Source organism: Acartia tonsa, chromosome 3 (genome assembly GCF_053477335.1).
Source record: "Acartia tonsa isolate MP-2025a chromosome 3, ASM5347733v1, whole genome shotgun sequence".
NCBI classification, from domain to species: domain Eukaryota; kingdom Metazoa; phylum Arthropoda; class Copepoda; order Calanoida; family Acartiidae; genus Acartia; species Acartia tonsa.
This window is the reverse complement of record NC_137262.1, coordinates 6,172,714-6,189,639: the sequence shown is the minus strand read 5'-3', so window position 1 is coordinate 6,189,639 and position 16,926 is coordinate 6,172,714. Positions and strand designations below refer to the sequence as shown.

The 16,926-nt window shown below is 33.2% G+C and overlaps 1 protein-coding gene across 1 annotated transcript; it reads left to right on the top strand.

Annotated features, from left to right (window-relative positions):
* Window positions 1–8: 8 nt before the first annotated feature.
* On the top strand, window positions 9–15,510 carry LOC145313150 (uncharacterized). Its single transcript, XM_080152425.1, has 15 exons — window positions 9–382; window positions 657–890; window positions 980–1,182; window positions 1,653–1,814; window positions 2,257–2,496; window positions 3,109–3,507; window positions 3,862–4,062; window positions 4,199–4,311; window positions 9,498–9,571; window positions 10,655–10,759; window positions 11,067–11,199; window positions 12,080–12,193; window positions 12,735–12,843; window positions 13,555–13,661; window positions 15,068–15,510. The coding sequence occupies exons 1-15, from the start codon at window positions 62–64 to the stop codon at window positions 15,178–15,180; spliced, it is 2,628 nt and encodes an 875-aa protein (XP_080008551.1). The 5' UTR covers window positions 9–61; the 3' UTR covers window positions 15,181–15,510.
* Window positions 15,511–16,926: the final 1,416 nt, after the last annotated feature.

Below are 16,926 nucleotides of genomic sequence, written 5' to 3'. Positions count from 1 at the left end.
TCAGATTAATTAATAATAATCAAAAATGAACAGTGTATAGATATTAATAGGAAGAGTAAAAATGTTGATTCTAACCTCAATAAGATCAGAAATAGCAACAGATGAGGATCTAAAAGATACCTCTTTCGAAAATGAAGAAAACAATGATGGAACTAATGAACTTGATTTAAAAACAGAAAATGTCACAGATAGTGATCATATTTCTGTTGAAAATACTGAAACGTCTTCCAAAGGTTTCATACAACAACTAGAACATGATGAGAATGAAATTGACATTAAAAGTAACAATATTGTTGATGGAGATGATGTTACTGGCCCAACGACTTTGCCAATCCCCATTACAGAATATTCTCAGCATATAAATACTCCTTTATCATTCCAGGTATTGGATTATGATGACATATTATCTAAAGAAGTATAAAGAAGTAAAAATATTCTTTGTCTTTATGGGATATCACACTAGCAAGACAAAATGTATAGATAGGTAGTTTGATAAAATTATGCTTGTTCTAGGTAGTATCAACAAACAAAAAAATTTAAAGGGATTAAATTATTTATTTGGTTAACTGCCGTTAAGTTTATATATTTTTAGTAAATCACAATTCTATGATTAAGATATAATGTTCTTGTTTAATCTAATTTGATTATTTTTTCAGATAAAGAACGAATCAGATAATTTAGAATCCTCATTTATAGTTACAGACACAAGAACTGATACTCTATATACTGATGTTGTTAAAGAAGAACTCAATATAAGTGCTGATGAACATACTGACATAATTGAGGATATTAATGAAGAACAAGATAATCTAAACTTGGATATATCCCAAGTTTCATCAAAAACTAGTGACAGTCAAGTAAAAGAAGAAATAAATCAGGATTTTGATAATGTAGGTTTTAAATCTAAAGATTTTCAAAATTTTATTTTAAAAAATCTGATTCTTGATTTATACATGATTTTACAAAATTTAATATTAAGGAACAGTCAAACACAGAAAATAATACTGGAATGTTTATTATCAGTGGAATCTTTCAAGAATCATCTCACCACCACCAAGAAGGCGCAGATAATTTTGATGATGCAGATTTTGACAATGAAGATCATTTTGAAAACTACAGCATTACCAACGAGAATGGAGATTATGAAGTTGGTGCAAGTGCCATAAAGAATGATAAAGAAACGAGGGAAAACAGACTACCTAATAGAAAATAACTTACAACAAATAAAAACTAAAAAATTGTAAGATGTTGATTCGTTGAAGCAATATTGGTCTGCCAAAATTTATGTAATAAGTATATATTGCTTTCTGTGCAACTTTAAACTTTATATGTTCAATGCAAATGTTATTACTATTGTTTGTGAGGCATAGTGGAAATGGGGGGAGTGGAGAAAGTTATGTTTTAAATACATTTACCAGGAATCTTACAGGATTTTCCAAAAGTTTTAACCACCCAATCAATATCAGATAATATTTATTGAACAAACCTATAAAATATGACACAGCATGTTAATAAAGCTTTGGGTAGTAACAGTGTCATTAATCGTCAAATGTTCCCTCCCTCTCTTACATTTACAGGCTTATGACATACATACATAAGCACTGAACAATATTGTTGGCTTTTAAATGAACCTAAAGTTTGTTTTCAATTTAAAGGTTGAAATCAATAAAATGTAACATATGCAGCAAAACATTCCAGTACAGAAAGAGTCTGATGAAACACAAAGCTCAGTTTCATGAAGCATTCGAGAAATTAACACAAGAAAATATCAAAAGATTACAATGTGCCCCTTGCTCTAAAACATTTAAATACAGGTAGGTAACTATATTTTTATTTTGGTTGCCGCAATTGTTTATCTGTTTTCTTATCATATTCATACGCAAGCCGACTGCTGTTTTATTTGTACTTGTTAGCTGCAAAATACAACCAGTCGTCCTTTTTGGACCTGGGCCGCAACAATAGCGTAATAAGTAGCGCATCTGCTTGTCTTTCTAAAGGTTGTTGGGTTAGAATATTGACACAATCCGCATTACAAGTTGTACTGTACCTACTGTTGCTGTTTCAGATGCGCGATTGTGATAGTAAGTGTAGGGTTTGTTTTTGGCCCAAAACAGAAGCAACAGTTGGTACTTCTATATGGATCTTGTGCAATGCATGAAAGGGTTGCATTGGTTGTCTGAAATAGTTGGGATGTAAGTTGTTAAAAAGGTTGTCCCTATGTTTTTATCCACCGGTTCTATTTTTATATTTATTTAGAAGAAGCTTTGACAAGCATATGCTAGAAGCGCATGGCATTCAAAAACACGATCAACGCCAGATAAAATCAACGAAAAGTAAGGAGTCTCTAAAAGATGAAAACTCCTGTGATACCTGCCAACTTAGTTTTCCAAATTCTCGTCTCCTGGATGTGCACAAGAAGAATGTGCACAACATGGTGGAAGAGAAAACTTCACTGGATTTGGAATGTCCAATCTGCTCTAAACAGTATTTCAGCAGGTAAATTTGTTTACAGGGGTGTATATTCTACATGGGATCCCCTGCTCAGGGGGGGGGGGAGAAATAAAAAATAAGTGGTTGGAGGGAAAAAATGTAAAAATTTAGAAACTGAAAACATTTTTTCCATTTCCCCTCCCTCCTTGGTGAAGAATACTAAAAAAAGTGTGTGGTAGGAGGGATAAAATAAATAAAATAGAGTTCTTTATATATTTTTCCATTTTCCCCCCTACTTGGTTAGAAAAAACTAGAGGGGGAAAGAAAATAAAAAAAATTGTAGCCGGGGAAAATAAATCTTGTGCAGAATATACACCCCTGTTTGTTTATCAGTTTGTTACATATTATTTTGATAAATAAAAAATCCTAGTAACTGTGTATGTAATCTGTATTTTTACTTTACTGACAAGTAGATATTTTTCAGGGACGCCTTTATTTTCAAGTTTTTAGGCTATTTTAAGGGGAAAGATCAGACCCTTATGAAAAATATCCTATGAAAAAAGATACACCCAGCCCTTCTCCCCCTCCCTTTTCCAAAAAAGAATTTACTAAGAAATACAATAACTCTTATCTTATTGAGAAAGGTCTAGTCTTTCATATTTCTTTTTTAATCTCTAGGAAAAGTTTTGAGAAACACGTTGAAAAACACAAAGATTCCAAGCCAACCTGTTCAGAAAATGAACCTTCCAGCAGGTGGACATGTCAACATTGCAACATTGCAATGACAAGCAGAGCCAGGTTAAGACTCCACCAAAACAAGTGTCAAAAATCTGCTTCTTCAGAAATCAGATTTGAATGTGATATATGTAAACAGTCATTTAAAAAACAGATATCTCTGAAGAAACACAAAGAAGAGAGTCATGTAAATAAGTTTAGTAGCAAAGTAATCATGTCAGCCAGCTCAAAATCTAAGTCAGCCGCAAAGAATGATACCAGTGATATTATGGAGATTGATTTGAGTGATGATGATTGTGTTGATGTTGACAACTCTTCAGATATTGAGCCATTAGACGAGGAAAAGTTAACTTTGAATTTCGCCCTTTTTTCTGTTGCAGAGAAACGCAGATGTAGCTAAGAGGCAAATAAATTAAAAGAACAAACAAGGGGGGGGGGGGGTAACAGAACAGCTGTCACATATTTTTTTTCTTTGGTGAGGAGGGGGGGGGTCTAGAACTAAAGATTAAATATATTCCTACAAAAAAATTAACTGTTCAAGGTTTTCTTTAGTCTTTTGAATTTGCACTTTAAAATGTTGTACAGCGATATTGTACCTAATGTTTAATGTTTTATTGACAAATATTTTCAGTTTTTTAAACTAAAATTGTCACTTTTTAAAGCCAATAGCAATTTTTCAAAGTTAACAATGCAGGATGATGATATATCCGTGGTGAACACAATAATGATAACTCCACAGCAGAAGATAATTCTTCCCAAGAATGTAATTCTAAGCAAGGAAGTAGAGAATCGAACCAAGTCCATGTTTACCAAAAGTAGCGTGGCTGCATTCAGAGAAAGAAGAGATGTCAAGGAGGTTTTCAATTGTGATTTATGCTCCAAACAGTTTTTACATAAGTGAGTATGACTTTAGATGAAGCTGTAGCAAACACTGCTATAACCAACAATTAAATTAATTTGAAAAAAAAACATTTTGTACATTAAGCTTTTTTGGCTCTTTCATATAAATTGATCAATAACTTATTGTTTGTAGAAATAGTCTAGACCAGCACCTGAAAGAGCATCTGAAGTGTACCAACTGCAGTAGACTATTTCCTACAGCCAGAGACCTGACTATACATCATATCAAGTGCCATACACAAGAAGGATTGTTATCCATTGCATTAAGGGGGGGGGGGGCACATCTGACACTTTTGCGTAAACAGGGATTATAGGCTTTGTCTTAAGAGTTATAGGATAGGTTATTTGGGGAAAAAGTTTAGTTTTTGGGTGTATTTTCCTTATATTTAAAAAAAAATTTGATAGGTCTCCAGGTTCAGGTGCTGCAGGCTGGAAGGTCACTTCTGGACAGGTATAAATGAAAAAAAAATTTGTTTGAACATTAACTAATATGGCAAAACTCACTCACCTCGCATTATAAAAAGCTTGTTCTGAAAGCAGGAAGATGGATTAGTTCGCTATGATACACCCAGTCCATTAGAACGTCACATAGACACAAATCAGCTGACTTATCATGTACGTCCTGGCAGTTATATGTTGGCAGCTGTATTTAATCTTTGGCTTTGTAAGTTTCTATATATGTATTTACAGTTTGTGTGATCTTGATGATGGGTCATGTTACTGCCTAAAATATGGGACATCATTAATGATTAGCGGAAGAGTTAGAGATCAACTTATTAAACCAAATATGCATCTTTTGGGATGTTATGAGCATATATGAAGAAAAAATAAAAATCAGCCTCCAGGTTCAGGTCCTGCAGGCCTCCAGGTGAATTCTGGACAGGTAAAAACTGAAAATTTTAAATTTTATAGTTAGAACAAAACTTATTTTACAAAAGTTGCTACTTAATGGATGGTATGAACTAATTTGAAGAAAAATTTGAAATCGGGCTCCAGGTACAGGTACTGCAGGCCTCCAGGTAAATTCTGGACAGGTAAAAACTGAAATTTTTTACTTTTGAAGTTAGAACAAAACTTATTTAACAAAAGTTGCTACTTTATGGATGGTATTAACATATTTGAAGAAAAATTTGAAATCGGGCTCCAGGTACAGGTACTGCAGGCTTCCAGGTAAATTCTAGAAAGGTAAAAATTGAAAAATTTTAATTTTATAGTTAGAACAAAACTTATTTTACAAAAGTTGCTACTTTATGTATGGTATGAACTAATTTGAAGAAAAATTTGAAATCGGGCTCCAGGTTCAGGTACTGCAGGCCTCCAGGTAAATTCTGGACAGGTAAAAACTGAAATTTTTTACTTTTGAAGTTAGAACAAAACTTATTTAACAAAAGTTGCTACTTTATGGATGGTATTAACATATTTGAAGAAAAATTTGAAATCGGGCTCCAGGATCAGGTACTGCAGGCCTCCAGGTGGATCCTGGACAGGTAAAAACCAAAAATTTTTACTTTTATAGTTGGAACAAAACTTATTTAGCAAAAGTTGCTACTTTATGGATAATATTAACTCATTTAAAGAAAAATCTGAAATCGGGCTCCAGCTTCAGGTACTGCAGGCCTCCAGGTGGATCCTGGATAGGTAAAAACTAAAAATTTTCACTTTTAAAGTTAGAGCATAACTTATTTAACAAAAGTTGCTACTTTTTGGATAGTATTGACCAATTTGAAGATAAATTTGAAATTGGGCTCTAGGATCAGGTACTGCAGGTCTCCAGGGGAATTCTGGACATGTAAAAATTAAAATATTTAACTAAAGAGTTAGAACTATATCTATTTAACTAATACAAAGAAAAATTTGAAATCGGGCTCAAGGTTCAAGTTAAATCCAACCATTTTGTTACATTTTGAATTATAATTGCAAAAAAAATATTAAGCATTGACTAGAATATATATAAAAAAACGTACTGTCCATACCTACCAAGGTAAGAAAACAAGTTGTGGAAGGATGTTACTGAAAAAGATTAAATAAAAATAATTGGAAATTAAGAGAACAGAAGACTAACATAAGGATTTAAGAAATAAAAAGTAGAATGTTTACAGATAATTCAACTATTTATTGTGATATCAATTAAGTAATGGACAGTCAGACACAGAAGGTGAGCTACACAATTGATAAATATTATTTTGTATATCAGCCAAATTTCAGATACATTTAGAAATTATTACATTTCCTGACAATTTGCATTTGATGGAAAATATTAAACCATTCTAAATTATCTGAAAGAAGAGAGTAAAAAAAGTGTATTCCAAACTAAAATCTTTATTTGATGCCATAGAAGCTTAAGAATCTTTACTATATAATTTTAAACAAGCTTATTTGTTTTTTAATTAGTTAAAAAAAATTTAGTTTTAACCTGTCCACCTGGAGGCCTGCAGGACCTGAACCTGGAGCCCGATTTCAAATATGTTAATACCATCCATAAAGAAGCAACTTTTGTTCAATAAGTTTTGTTCTAACTTCAATAGTAAAACATTTCAGTTTTTACCTGTCCAGAATTTACCTGGAGGCCTGCAGTACCTGTACCTGGAGCCCGATTTCAAATTTTTCTTCAAATTAGTTCATACCATCCATAAAGTAGCAACTTTTGTAAAATAAGTTTTGTTCTAACTATAAAATTTAAAATTTTTCAATTTTTACCTGTCCAGAATTTACCTGGAGGCCTGCAGTACCTGAACTTGGAGCCCGATTTCAAATTTTTCTTCAAATTGGTTAATACCATCCATAAAGTAGCAACTTTTGTTCAATAAGTGTTCTTCTAACTTCAATAGTAAAAAATTTCAGTTTTTACCTGTCCAGAATTTACCTGGAGGCCTGCAGTACCTGTACCTGGAGCCCGATTTCAAATTTTTCTTCAAATTGGTTAATACTATCCAAAAAGTAGCAACTTTTGTTAAATAAGTTATGCTCTAACTTTAAAAGTGAAAATTTTTAGTTTTTACCTGTCCAGGATCCACCTGGAGGCCTGCAGTACCTGTACCTGGAGCCCGATTTCAAATTTTTCTTCAAATTAGTTCATACCATCCATAAAGTAGCAACTTTTGTAAAATAAGTTTTGTTCTAACTATAAAATTTAAAATTTTCAGTTTTTACCTGTCCAGAATTCACCTGGAGGCCTGCAGGATCAGAACCTGGAGGCTGATTTTTATTTTTTCTTCATATATGCTCATAACATCCCAAAAGATGCATATTTGGTTTAATAAGTTGATCTCTAACTCTTCCGCTAATCATTAATGATGTCCCATATTTTAGGCAGTAACATGACCCATCATCAAGATCACACAAACTGTAAATACATATATAGAAACTTACAAAGCCAAAGATTAAATACAGCTGCCAACATATAACTTTTTTTTAAATATAAGGAAAATAGGCTATACTCAAAAAACGCCTATCTCAGAAAACGCCTATCTCAAAAAACGCCCATCTCAGAAAACGCCTATCGCAAAAAACGCCCATCTCAAAAAACGCCTATCTCAAAAAACGCCTTTTTCATAAAATGCCTACTACATTTTTAAATTAAATTATTCTAAACTATTTTTTTATTTTGAGGAACAGCTATAGAATTCTGATAATTTTAAAGCATATCATACTCAATAAATATTTTTTATATTGTTTGTGTATGTTAAAAATTATATAACATGAATATAAAATATCTTTTAAGCATAATAAAAACTAGAACAAAATTTTGTGTTTTCTAAACTATTTATACCTTTCTTACATTCTACCCAAATTTCACAACCCTACTTTGTACTTCACCCAACCCAAATTCCACAACATCTTTATGAATGGTTGAGAATAGAAAAATTCTAAATTGTGTTGTAAGTAAAATAACTGGTTTATGATAATAACAATAATAAAAGGGAAATCTCATTATTCACTCTTTTTTTAAGTGCAACCACAAATCCTAGCGATTTTAAAAGACTAAAAAGGATAAAAAGATTTTAGAATAAAATAAGCATAATATTTGTTTAATCAAATTCAAAAAGATTGTGAAACCTTCCTTCTCCTGTAGGGGTGAAGCCCCAAAAAGGCTAATGGCAAAGAAATTTTAAAAAACAATAAAAAAAAAAATTTAAGGTTTTAAATAATATAAATCACTATAAATAAATATAAAAAGTTATAATGAGTTATAAAATAAAGGAAATATCTAAAAAAAAAATGTAAACAAAATTTTCAAAATTCTCCCCTAAAACTTCAGAAAAAAAGCCCCTGGAGGCTAGGGGCAAAGCTGCTAGTATGAAATAAAGAAACTTAAAACATGAATTCACTAGGTAAAAGTTTTTGTTATTCAATTGTGATCAATTTTCAAAAAGCAAACCTTTAGTTAGTATATTTTTGCTCAAAATGATTAAAAGAATAAAAAGTGCCTAAGGAATGTACAAGAGTGACTTCAGAGATAGATATTTCAATAAGAAGATTTATAATGTACATATTGTGCAAAATGTAGTAGGCATTTTATGAAAAAGGCGTTTTTTGAGATAGGCGTTTTCTGAGATGGGCGTTTTTTGAGATAGGCATTTTCTGAGATGGGCGTTTTTTGAGATAGGCGTTTTCTGAGATAGGCGTTTTTTGAGATGACCCGGAAAATACACCCAAAAACTAAACTTTTTCCCCAAATAACCTATCCTATAACTCCTAAGACAAAGCCTATAATCCCTGTTTACGCAAAAGTGTCAGATGTGGCCCCCCCCCCCTTGTGACATATCTAATTTGTGGCATTTCTTTGTAATTCCTTTGCTTGAGTATGGACTGAAATTATATGACTGGTTATGTTAAGTGTTAAGAAAAAAAATATATATTATTATCTTTCCTTTCATTCAGATTTTTGTAGACTATTTTGGTACGTAAAAGAAGCCTTTAAGAGTTAATTACAATTTTCGGATCTACTGCAGTTCACGGTAAAATATTGCTGGTAACGAATATTGCTAAAAAAAATATGAATTTTAAAGGCTGCTAGCTGCCAAACGGCTGAATGTACAGATCATACCCGCACACCATTTAAACCGGCATAAGAAGGCCTACAAATAATCTGGAATAGCCAAGATCAAATGATGCACAGGGAAAGCTTCACTGAAGAAAAATCGCGTAAAATAGGCCTTTTTCGCGCATTTCTCTGCACTGCGAGATAATTATGCATTATTGATGTATGGCTATTCCAGATTATTTATAGGCCTTCTTATGCCCCTTGAAACATTGTGCGGGCATGATCTGTACGTTCAGCCGTTTGGCAGCTAGCAGCCTTTTAAATTCATAGATTTTTGGAGTTAATTGTTACTATTAATATTTTACCGTGAACTTCAGTAGATCCAAACTTATGTACCTATAATAATACCTCAGCATGATTGAATGGATAACATTGTCTGTTTAACTAGATTGTAACCGGTGTGAAATTTGCAATGTTTGTTTCACATCTCATAGCAAACTTTTTATTGCACATCAGAAGAAGGAATTCTTTCATATTTAAGTGAAAACTTTTTCTCGTATTCATTCGAATCCGTTGGATAGGAACCGGTTCTCATCCATACGAAAAAACTATGTCTAGCATCGTATTATATCCAGTTTTCTACGAATATAGAAATGTACAATCATAAGATTAAAACCAGTTTTTTTAGCCGGTGCCTTCGGCACCACGGGGCTAAAAAAACTAGTTTTAATCTTATAATTGTACATTCTATATCCGCGGAAAGCCGTTTATAATACGATACGAGAAATAACTATTAAAACTTTCAACGCCTATGAAAGAGGAATAGAATTTTTAAAAACTTTTATTGGTGGTTTCCCTACAAGTTCATATTCGAGCACATAACTCCCCACCTTGTTTTGAAATAAATTGAAAATAAGGCTGATTTGGGATGGGTAGGTAGTATTTTTTAGGTGTTTGCTGTTAAGATAAGACTCTAGGGGGCTAGGTGTCGCTTCGGGTACTAGACCTCTTCTCCACGCACCTTGAAACATACTCCGCGCGGCTTATGATTGCAATGTAAAGCGTCCATTCACCCATCAGACAACCAACTCTCTGAGATGCACGACCTTTGTCTGAGAAGTCCCAACTGTGCATGGTAACGAGTTGCGCCTGTTTTGGGCCAAGGCATTCCCCTCCCACTCTAACTATTTACGTCGCGCATCTGACATAGTAGCAGTGGGATCCATTTTTAACGTCTTTAGTTATGACGCGGTGTCGGACCGAGATTCACACCTATCGCCTTCCTATCGACGAGCGGATGCGCTACATTTTGAGCCACGGTCGCGGGTTGAGGTGTTTGCTGTTACCTAAACTATTGTATTTTGGGTACACAGCAGGCTTTGGGGTCTCCGCAGGGGTTAGACATAAAGAAAAAATATTACTCCCCCTCTGTTTTTCAATTTATTTAAATAATAAGGGGATGGGGATTTCTGTGCTCGCCAGGCACTGAAGGAAAGTACCATTTCCTCAATGTCTATATAATTGAAATTGAGCAGTTGTTTAATTATTTTTTTAGTCAGATTTTCACTCCGTAATAAAAATAATTATGAAAGAAAATGATTGTAGAACAAAGATCATTCACTTGCTGAGTCTTGTCAGAGTAATTTGTTGATATGTCCAACTTGTAGGTTCAAGTTTATAACTCATGAGGCACTTAGAGAACATAAAAAGGTAAACAAAACAGCAATACTCTTATCTTATACTTTAGCTATGACGTATGGTCTTTGGGTTTTGGTTAGCCCCAGGAATGGAGAGTGGGGGGAATTGGATTGTAAATTACCAGGTATCAAAAGTTTTATACTGAAACTGTTTTTAAAGCATTTTTGAAATGGGATGTTAAAGATATACTATGACACTTGAAGAATCATGCATCAGAATTAAAAAGAAGAATATCAAACCACATAAGACCTTTTTTGTGGGAATTAAAAAAAATTATATTATCTATTCAATTAGTCATATAAAGTTGAATATTTTTTAGATTCACTCTCCAGCTACCACATACGCTTGTGAGATCTGTCTAGAGAAGTTTTTCACCCCGGCAAGTCTTGATGTTCATAAAGTTTGGGAACATAGTGTCCCACCCAGAGATGACGCACTTCAAAAATTAGTAGGTAGGTACCTAAAAAAAAAAAAATACAATAGGGGGGAGGCGGTTGTGACATTTTTTTAAACCAAAACTAAAAGTCAAAGGAACTCAACTGAAAAAAGAGTTACAGCACTGAAATTTGGTATGACAGTTGCTTTAGAGAGGTATAATGTGGAACTGTGAAGAAACGGCGGCGGAACTAACGCTGTCGCCGAATTTTTTTTGGTGGGAAACGGCGTTAGCTGTGGTTTCACCAACTTTTCTTCACAGTTCCACATTGTACCTCTTTAAAGCGACTGTCATTCCAAATTTCAGTGCTTTAACTCTTTTTTAAGTTGAATTCCATGAGTTTTGGTTTCAATAAGTTTCTCAACCGCCCCCTCCCTTTTCATCTATAGAAAACTATTTATTTCTCGGAAAAATTAATGTTAAAAAGATTTTATTCTGAATTTAAAAGCATGCCATTATCGTTGTCCATAAAAATATTAATACTTTGATTTTTTGTTGAATAATAAAACGGGTTGGAGACAATTAGTTTTTCTTTTATATCTATGTCTAAGTAAAATATCTATCTATTGACTTTTAATGTTATATGAGATCACTGCCGTTGGATCAGTGAGGGAATTAACAATGGACTGTAAATACCATTGGTACACAAAGCTTTAGAAACATGTTATCTTATTCGTCGGCTCAAAACGTTGGGTATTTTATTGTTATCATTTATACTAAACCCGAAGTGTCCAAACATTTCAACTATCATTTTATATCTACAGTGTATGGGTACTTTTGTTTATCATCATTGCGAATATACAATGATTAATCGTCCATTGTCTTATCTATGCATTAGATGGAGTTTCATGTTTTTTTTTTAATTATTTGTAAAAAAATATTTTTTTTATTTTCAGACTGTGAGTATTACAACAAATTTCCTGCATCCTATGTGGACAGCAAGGGGGTTTCCAGATATTTGTGCAAAATATGTGAAAGCAGTTCCACCAAAACAATTAAACAGTTTAAAGGGACCTTACTATTATTTTCTCATCAAACTCAACTATCATATTTCTTTATGAAAATTACCCTAAAAAGATTAAAAGAAGGGAATCTTTTTCATACAGTACCTTGTAGAGTATCAATTGGAAATAAGGGTAGGGAGGGTGAGGGGGTAGTTTTTGGTCAGGTTAGATTAGGTTATATTGGGTAGTGGTACTGGGTAGCCCCGAACGAAGGGTTTTCAGTGCTTAACAGACATTTTGTGTAAAAACCCTAAATTAGAATGCAAGATTGTAAGTAGAATATTAGCTTTGAATGATGATATGTCCAATTCTGTATGTCATGAAATAATGATTTTTAGTTAAGTTTTATTTACTATAAGTTTAATTGTACAATTACATCCTAACATACCCACAAAAACACACACAATGCTACGCAAATTAACCTTTTATTGCACTATTTGTAGAATTTAGTATTACACTTTACTGTTACATCAGTTTGTCTTTACTTACACGTAAAGACTTAATCCGCTTTAAGTTAAATTGAAAGATAGTATCGTCCCTACATCAGAACACAAGCTTGGGTTTCAGCATGGATTTATGCGAAGAGCCATCTACTCGCCAATAAACAACTCAATACACAAGAAGCTGCATTCAACATGGAAATATCACCACTGCAGGGATATAGGGATACGTTAGTGGGGGTCATAATACACATATTTTGTAATAACAAGGACATTTTTTTGCGTCTACTAGGAGAGATTCACTTTGAATTAGTTGGAATGGTGGAAGTTCTGATCTGAATCTTTAAATGTGTAGCCGTTGCCGTGGCCGTAGCCAGAGGTACATCCACTAACCTAATAGAGATCTTTAAATCAAATTGGCTACGCGTGGCCACGGCTATATGCGATCTCTAAATCACGACCACTTTTTAAATTTTCAGTAAAAATATGAAAAATAATAACAAAAATACGTAAAAACCTTCAAACATTAAAAAATCCAATGTTTATTGGCAGCACTGGCAGTGGCGACGGCTACAGCTACGGCTACGGCCACGACTACGGCTACGGCAACGGCTACACATTTAAAGATCCAGCAAGCTAAACCTGTTCACCCAAACTCTTGAGAAATGTACTACAGACAGACAGACTAACAGTCCACCATATTATTTGATATAAAACACTTTTCTAATCCTTATATTCATATGAGCTTTAACCAACAACGAAATTAATTCGGAAAAAATCACGAAACCTATATGTGAATTTCAGCTGTCGTTGGAGACAACACATTGTAAAATTGACGACCTCTTATCTGTCCCCCAATTATTATTTTAGATTTATTTCGCTAGTTGGCTATACCTTATTCCTGTATTCCTATACACCGTTCTGCAGTTTCTGTAAGCATTCCTTCATAAACGCGGCCATGTTGAAATCTCACATTTCTACCTACCACGATCCTAGCTTTTCACTGGAGGAAATAGATGCTAAATATATTCAAGGTACAGTGATCTATAAATCATATTAACCCTTACAGATCGGGCCCCTATTCCCACCTTAATAGATCGGGGGGGGGGGGTCATATTGACCCCCCCCCCCTTTATCTCGGCTTCTGTTACAGATAAAGACGTAAAAATTTTTTCTGGTGGTTCATGTGTATTTTTAGAGAAAATTACTTTTTCTAGTCATAGCGGTCAGGCCGCTCCTTAGCCACTTTTTAGCGGGCAGCCGCTTAATTTTAAAACAGCTGTAGAGCGGCCAATTTTGCAGCTAGGATGACCAAATTTTAGGACGAACTTTTATTTATCATAACATAAAAATTACTTTTTCTGATCATCGCCAAAAAACGGCAAATAACGGAAACCGCCATTTTCGGCTGTTACGGCGGTAAAACGGCGGTTGGCGGCGCCAATTAATATTTTTATCCGTTTATTATTGCTCATGGATTTACCAAAAAAATGTATAGGTCTCTAGCTGTAATAGAAGCTACGATATTCATGATATATGTCTGTAGTAAACGCAGGACAAAAATCGGTCATTAAGTCGGTCAGGGTGCGGTCAAACGGTCATAATACCACTTTTCTCATAAGGTCATTGATATCTCAGTATTCACCAAAAAATTAGGTTTCTACCTTATATACAAAGTCATAATGTAGAAATTAAGATTTATTTAGATTTTTTTAAAATTTTGGTGCTACCCAACCGACTTTGAACAGGACACCACGACCGACACAGACTAGATATCCTAATAAAATCAACTTTTGCCGACGTATAATTTCTAAACTTAAAAAGTCATGAAGTCACATTATCTTACCTACAAAAAAAATGACATTGAAAAAATAGAGGGGGGGGGTCAATATGACCCCCTCCCCCCCTCCCCGATCTGTAAGGGTTAATGGTAGCGTATTTCAACAGAACATTTATTTTATGCAGGAGCTGTGATTCAGCAAATAAATTCCATTTGAATTTGGGTATTTTAGTAGAATAATGTTGGCGTAAAACTAGTTTTGTTCTATAACTAAAGGGAAGTGGATAAGAAGGGAAAGAAAGGGGGTGGGTAGTAAAGAATGAAGTGGATTATGTAGAAATTTTTACTTGATTTTAAGAATCTTGGTTCCTTGTCCCTAATTAACATTTAAAGCATGTTCTATAAAGCTTTGGACCCCACTCACTGTCTGTTGTTTGTGGTTGAAATATTTAGATTTTCTCAGCTATATAAATTAATGAATTGATATGTTTTACTTTTTCTTCAAGATTTCAAAATCCTGTAAAAATAGTTTTTAAAATAACTTTAAAATCCGATTGCATTAATGTATTAAGTTGTTATTATTTTTCATTAGTAATACAATATTTATTAGAATTAAAGCTTATTTAAAATAATAATTTATTGAACTTGATGTATTTACAGAGGAAGGATGTGTTATAGAGATGGACAATGGGGACAGGGATTGTACTGAAGTTATTTTTGATGATGATCAAGATTTCCCAGATGTTGTCATGGAAGTTGAAGAAGATCTTTAGCACGGAAATTTGGATTAAAGATTTGAAAATTTAATAAATGAGGATCATGAAAATCTAAATTGTAACTTTTAAAATTTATATTGAAAAAATCTGTACCTCTTAAATCTCAAAAATCCATGAAATTTTTTTCTAGAATTTAAGAATTTTAGTATTTAGATAACTATAACCAGTGCAGTGTTGGTAAAATTTATATGCACGATTTACGCTAATAAATATTATTGTTAACTAAAACACAAAAGAAGCATTTGGCAACTAATTTGAAAATTTAATTGTAAAATTGAAAATAAAAAGGAAATTTAATTGTGATTGAAATAAAGTTTATTTGGTTTATTAATGTTTTATTTTTGAAATTCTCAATTGTAAAGAAATAATTTAGTTAATATTTAGCTTGAATATTTATGTATATTTTGTAATATTACAGACAACCAACTCTTAAATTGCACGAACTTTGTCTGGAAGTTTTAATTATTAATGGCAATAAGCTTCTTCTGTATGCGGGTTAAGGCATTCCCAATACTCTTAGTGTTAGTGTCACGCACTAGACCTAACATCATGAGGTTACATTTTAATGTATCTCCTGTGAATAAGATATCTAGATTTGAATCAAACAGCAGTCATGCTATGATTTACGCTTATTCCCAAGGTTTATTATTTTTAAAAGCGAAGCTTTTCTATAATAAGGGTTGGTACGTCCTGAACGGATGGCTTTTTTCGTTAATTTAAGCATGTTAGAATTGTCCTATCGATTTCAAACTTTGCATGGTGATTCCTTTAGTAGTTAGTACGATTTAGAAAGCGTAGCAACTCTAATCATTACCTGAATGTCAGAACGTCCATTTTAAACATGTTACTTTTTTTACAACAAATTTTTTATCTGGTTTTTAGTATATTGATTATTGGGACAACAAAGTACAATATTATAAGCAAAGCAACTCTATAATCAAGTCATAAAAATGTAAGTATGTCCATAAAAATTATCCTGTATCAAGCAGTTTTTCAACAAATTTACTTACAATTTTGCTTCTACTTTTTTACACTTATGTTCTGATTATTCAGTTCCGACACTATACAAGTGTTAATGTCCGTTTGTCCTCCCGTATCAGTGCTTCGCTTTTATGGATGTTATCATCCTTGTTTGTATTTACACAGGGAAAAACTACAATTATAAAGATTCAACGTGTCTTATAATTATCTTAAGTTGATATGCTCAGAAATACCTCGTCTGAAATTAGGTTAAACTCGCGCTAATTTCCCTCTCACCCTCAGTAGTATGTTTGTTTATTAGGGTGTTCCTACAATGTTGGAAATTGAGGATAATGAAATTAAGCCATGGATAAATTGAAGATAAATTGTCCTTCAGATATTCTAAAATCATAGCTAAAACAGCGTCATCTATAATACAAAGTAGCTTATTGTCTGTTTGTCCCTTAGTATCTCGGTAACCACCGAACTGATTGGATTCTGCTCTTCAGGGAATATACCTACTGTTCCTGTGATGGTTTTAAGCTATTTTATTGGGGGGTAGGACACCCACAAACCCACCAAAAAAAAAATTCCCCCTCATTTTTTTTTTATATATATTCAAAAATCAGTTTCAAATGTTAGTTACACCTCCATTTAAAAAAAATTTAATTTTTTTAAATTACCTCTTAGGGCAAAGCCCCTAGAGGCTATGGGCAAAGCCGCTAGTACAATATAAAGTAAAAAATTTACCTTTTCTGAGCTGTAGAGACTGAGTAGCATTTT

Bases quoted from the DNA above. Each gene is read 5' to 3' on its own strand.
- LOC145313150 (XM_080152425.1), top strand. From the start codon at position 62: ATGTTGATTCTAACCTCAATAAGATCAGAAATAGCAACAGATGAGGAT. The intron at 4,063-4,198 runs GTGAGTATGACT...TATTGTTTGTAG, and splicing joins TCCAAACAGTTTTTACATAA to AAATAGTCTAGACCAGCACC. The intron at 11,200-12,079 runs GTAGGTACCTAA...TTTTATTTTCAG, and splicing joins CGCACTTCAAAAATTAGTAG to ACTGTGAGTATTACAACAAA.